The sequence below is a fragment of the Pinus tabuliformis genome, chromosome 4_2 (assembly GCF_031772625.1).
Source record: "Pinus tabuliformis cultivar Carrire ecotype Pingquan chromosome 4_2, CPIR1, whole genome shotgun sequence".
Taxonomy (NCBI): domain Eukaryota; kingdom Viridiplantae; phylum Streptophyta; class Pinopsida; order Pinales; family Pinaceae; genus Pinus; species Pinus tabuliformis.
The window spans coordinates 1,167,393,677-1,167,399,188 of record NC_142304.1 but is presented as its reverse complement, the minus strand read 5'-3'; the positions used below and the strand labels follow the sequence as shown (position 1 = coordinate 1,167,399,188).

Here is a 5,512-nt window from a genome sequence, read left to right as displayed (position 1 = left end):
TTATCATTTCTATAATAAAACTTTTATATATGATTTTTATTAATATTTTTTAATTTATTTAAATACAAAATTTAAACTTATATAGCAATTTCTATAACGGAATGTGATAAAAAAAAGGTAATTCGTTACACTTCTATTTCGTTAAAAGAAGGCATTTCGTCACCAAATGATAAGGAAAGATTTTTATTAATATTTTTTAATTTATTTAAATACAACATTTAAACTTACATAGCAATTTCTATAACGGAATGTGATAAAAAAAGGGTAATTCGTTACTTTTATTTCGTTAAAAGAAGGCATTTCGTCACCAAATGATAAGGAGAAAGATTTTTTATTAATGGGATGGACTTCCGTTCACTGAGAGGCAAGGAGAAAGATTTATGATTAATTTTAGGGTGTGTTATTTATTAATTGGATGGACATTTTACTTTCTTTTATTGAGAGGCAAGGAGAAAGATTTATGGACTTTTTTTCAATTTATTTTGCCGTACATTTATTACATTTTTCCAATTTATTTTGCCGTACATTGAAGTAATATTTACTTTAACGTTTTAGGTAATATAGACTTTTAATTGATTTTTATGGAGTGCGGATTTTATGGATTTTATGGATGTTTTACGGTAAAAGTAAAACATCATCGTTCAATTTATTAAAAAAGAAAGCTTTAATTTGCCTTACGCCACGGGTATGCAACTCATGATAATTTTATTGAAATGTGATATTCTTTTCTTACTTCTGTAGAAAGGTCAAACTTCAAATTTTGGCCTTAATTTATGTAAGTGCGGTCTTCTTTTCGGAAAATTAACCCATCGGAACATCTCGAAAAGATTCTTGCCATTCTTAATTTGAGTCTCTTCACTCAATGCAGCATCAGCTATATAGCTACTACATTACCAAACTCCATTTTCGCATTAGAAACCATTCTTTCTGTCAAGCAAGAGATGCAGATTACCAGAATGCTTCTCCTCGCCACCCTTTCTTTCATTCTCTTTCTCAATCCTCCTTTTGTCTTTTCCACACCCATCGCCCGTTTCCCTCACCATCCTCCTCGTCTCACCAATGCTTCCGATCAACACGCTCTCCTTGCATTCAAGTCTGCAATCACATATGATCCCTCCCACTCCTTAGCCACGTCTTGGATGCCAAATGTTTCGTTCTGCGAGTGGACGGGAATCATATGCAGCAGGCGCAGGCAGAGAGTCGTTTCCCTCAATCTTTCAAGCATGGGATTAGAAGGTACTATCTCACCCCTTCTCGCCAATCTTTCCTTTCTTAGGATACTCGACCTTAGTAATAACAGTTTCCAGGGTCACATTCCCTATCAAATGGTAAACCTCTTTCGCTTAAAGATGCTTCGCCTGTCTAAAAATCAACTCCAGGGTTCCATTCCGCCCACTGTCGGTAGTTGCCGCAGTTTACGGAACTTGACTCTCTCCTATAACTATCTGACAGGGAACATTCCCCCACAACTATGTGTTCTCCCGAAGCTACTGACCATGGCTTTGGGAGTTAACAATTTGACGGGAACAATACCGGACTGCTTGGGAAACATATCCTCTTTGCAGTACTTAGATTTGCAGTACAACAACCTTCACGGCAGTGTTCCTTCCGACTTGGGTATGCTAAGCCAGCTCATCCTTCTTAACCTGCAAGAAAACCATCTGACGGGACGCATTCCGTCTTCGTTGTCCAACTGCACCAACCTTGAATCATTGGATTTATATTATAACCAATTAGTTGGCCACATTCCCCCACAACTATGCCTTCTCCCCAACCTAATAACCATGTACTTGGGTGTTAACAATTTGATGGGAACAATCCCGGACTGCTTGGGAAACATATCCTCTTTGCAGTCCTTAGATTTGGCAAGTAACAACCTTCAGGGCAGTGTTCCTTCCGAATTGGGTATGCTAAGCCACCTCATCTATCTTGATCTGTTTGGGAACCATCTCACGGGACGCATTCCGTCTTCGTTGTCCAACTGCACCAATCTTGAATCATTGGATATAGATCTTAACCAATTAGTTGGCCACATTCCGTCGGAGTTGTGTACCAAGAAGACCGCCCAGTTAAAGGAACTCTATCTGGGTGGTAATCAGCTAAGTGGCAGCGTTCCTTCATCCCTCTTCAATTGTACCAAGTTACAATTGCTTACTTTATCAGGGAATCAGCTCAGCGGAATAGTGCCTATGGAGTTGGGTAAATTGACACATCTCCAGCGGCTTTTCTTGAACGACAATTACCTTATTAGCGGCAACACCACGAGATGCCCGATTCTTACCGCTCTTAGTAACTGTTCCAACCTACAACAAGTAGACTTAGCGCAGAATAACTTCACTGGGCAATTGCCATTTTCTATAGGCCACCTCTCTACAAAACTCAACTACTTAGACTTGGGTGTCAACGAATTAGCTGGAGAAATACTTCCTGGTATTGGAAATTTAAGTAGCTTAACATTCCTTAGTTTAAAAGGTAATTCTTTTACAGGGTCAATCCCATCTTCAGTTATTAAGCTTCAGAAGTTGGAGAGGTTATATATGGATTCCAATCATTTACAAGGAAACATTCCAAAGGAAATTGGGCAGCTAAAGAGATTAGGTCTCTTAAATCTTTTTGGAAATAATTTGTCTGGAAAAATCCCTGATTCTATGGCTAACCTCCAACAATTAAGATATTTAGATATTAATCATAACCAGTTATCAGGAAACATACCTGCAAGTTTAGGGAAATGTGTGAACTTATTACTGCTAGATCTATCATACAACAAGCTTAGTGGGCACATACCTGAAGAGCTTGCAGGCCTTGCAAATTTAGCCTTCTATTTCAACTTGTCAAACAATTTATTAAGTGGCCATGTACCTTTAGAACTAGGAAAGTTCAATAATCTTCAAGCCATAGATATTTCGGCAAATCAAATAACTGGCTACATTCCAAGTATCATCGGAAGCTGCAAAGAAGTAGCATATCTGAATCTTTCTTACAATGCACTTGAAGGTCCAATTCCAGTGTCAATCAGTGAACTTCTAAGTCTTCAAGACCTAGATCTCTCCTCCAACAATTTGTCAGGTGGAATACCTATATCACTAGCAAATCTCACAATGCTCCATCACTTGAATTTTTCTTTTAACAAGTTGTCAGGGGAAGTCCCTAAAGAAGGAGTTTTCAAAAAGATTGGCGCCACAGCATTTATGGGAAATCTTGGTCTATGTGGACCTTGGGTAAATCTATCACCGTGCTATGCTCATAAACATAAAAGTGTTTTGACTCTCAAAAAAGTTATCATACCAGTTGTTGTTGTAGCAATTGTTGTATTGTGTTTGTTTCTTGCAATATTGTGGAGAAAGAATTGTAGGAGAAATATTCAGAGAGAGACTGGTCCATCATTAAATGTGGGGCATCGAAGAATCTCCTATGCAGAGCTCGTCATTGCAACAAATGAATTTAGTGATGCAAACTTGTTAGGAATTGGTAGTTTTGGAAAAGTGTACAAAGGGATTTTGAATGACGGCACAATGGTTGCTATCAAGCTTCTCAATCTACAAAATGAAGGGGCTCAAAAGAGTTTTGATAAAGAATGCAAAGTTTTGGGTAGAGTTAGACACCGGAATTTGATTCGGGTCATAACTTGCTATTCAGATCTCCAAACCAAAGCTTTGATATTTCCATTAATGCCAAATGGAAGCCTAGAAAAGTGGTTATATCCCGATGATGGAGAACAAAGCTGTTTGAATTTGATTCAAAGGTTGAATATAGCAATAGATATCGCCCAAGGCATGACATATCTCCATCATCGTTGCTTTGTGCAAGTGATTCATTGTGATTTGAAACCCAACAATGTGTTGTTGGGTGAAGATATGACTGCATATTTAATAGACTTTGGCATTGCTACTATATGTTTTGCAAATAATGAAGATGGAGCTCTCACTTCCACAAATGCACTCAAAGGATCTACCGGGTACATTCCTCCAGGTATTGTTTAAACTATATCCCATATGAAGCAATCTTATGATTTTCTTATGTTTACTTAACATTTTCAATTATCCCATATGAAGCAATCTTATGATTTTCTTATGTTTACTTAACATTTTCAATTAAATTAAAAAACTTAAGATGAGGATCTATGAATGCAGAATCTTATGTTTACTTAACATTTTCAATTATCCCATATGAAGCAATCTTATGATTTTCTTATGTTTACTTAACATTTTCAATTAAATTAAAAAACTTAAGATGAGGATCTATGAATGCAGAATATGGAGTGGGAGGACAAGTTACAACCAAAGGCGATGTTTATAGCTATGGAATAGTGCTATTGGAAATGCTCACTAGAAAGAAGCCCACCCATGACATGTTTGTGGAAGGAATGAACTTGCAAAAATGGGTGGGTAGTAACTTTCCAAGTCGAGTACAAGAAGTGGTGGACATGGGTTTATTAACGAGGACTAGTAGATGGATTGAAGAAGATAAAGATCTCAATTGTCTCAGTGCACTGATAAATGTGGGTTTGCTTTGCACAAATGAATCTCCTCAAGGACGACCTACAATGATGGGCATTTTAGGCACATTGCAAAACATCAAAGACACTTTTTTGAGCACTACTTCCATTCCCAAATTCCAATCAGATCTAACACATTTGTTGGGTAGTACAAGTGCTACTATCAACAACATTTCTGAAGGTCAAAGTTCTTCCACATTTAGTCTATTGTAACAAAGTAGTGGTTATATGCTTCTTTGTACATAAATCTTTGTTGTTGATTGTATATAAATGTTTTATAATTGATTGCATGTAAATGTGAACAATACAGTTATATCTACTCATGAGTAGTGTTTTTCAAATGTGTTTATGATTATAATTTATTATTCCATTTTTAAAAAAGAATTATATTCAATATCATTTACATCTATATGAATGTGTGACACTCTTCTGGTATTAAATACCAGAAGAATTTTGTATTTGTTATGCTTTTTAGTTTTTATACCACTCCTTACCAGTAAGGGTAGAAAAGTCTATCTTTCACTTTTAAAACTTGTCATAACCAACATAAAAAATGATACTACGATCTAATTTAAAGGAACAAGAAAACTTAATTAACACACATCTTTGACAATTCAGTAAGTAATCATAGTTCACAGATTCTATCTTTATTGTCATAACAGCTACCAGGAAAACATATAGCTTTTCTATCTTTAAATAAATTATACATCTCATTTCTTTTAAGAAGTCAGGATTTTGTAGCTAAATGTTGCGATGATGTTTACAACAAGAAGAGTTTTGAGTTTTTCAGAGGAGCATCTTTGTGACTAACAGGCAGCTATATCTACAATTCCCCCAACTTTAAATGCACTGTCCACTTCCATTGCGAGATTCTTTTAAATGCAATTTCCAATTCCATAGAACGATTCTTACTACTTTAGCAGCAGCTCCAACCTTCCCTTAGCCTTCAAAATCTCCAAGGTGGATAACATTTTGGACTAATTTTGCGGCAAAGATGTCCATTTCTCTCTGCGCATC

General features: G+C 36.3%; 1 protein-coding gene across 1 annotated transcript; it reads left to right on the top strand.

Annotated features, from left to right (window-relative positions):
• Window positions 1-895: 895 nt before the first annotated feature.
• On the top strand, window positions 896-4,828 carry LOC149173817 (uncharacterized). Its single transcript, XM_089424749.1, has 2 exons — window positions 896-3,969; window positions 4,251-4,828. Exons 1-2 carry the CDS (start codon window positions 942-944, stop codon window positions 4,706-4,708), a joined length of 3,486 nt encoding a protein of 1,161 aa, XP_089280875.1. The 5' UTR covers window positions 896-941; the 3' UTR covers window positions 4,709-4,828.
• Window positions 4,829-5,512: the final 684 nt, after the last annotated feature.

Bases quoted from the DNA above. Each gene is read 5' to 3' on its own strand.
- LOC149173817 (XM_089424749.1), top strand. From the start codon at position 942: ATGCAGATTACCAGAATGCTTCTCCTCGCCACCCTTTCTTTCATTCTC. The intron at 3,970-4,250 runs GTATTGTTTAAA...CTATGAATGCAG, and splicing joins TACCGGGTACATTCCTCCAG to AATATGGAGTGGGAGGACAA.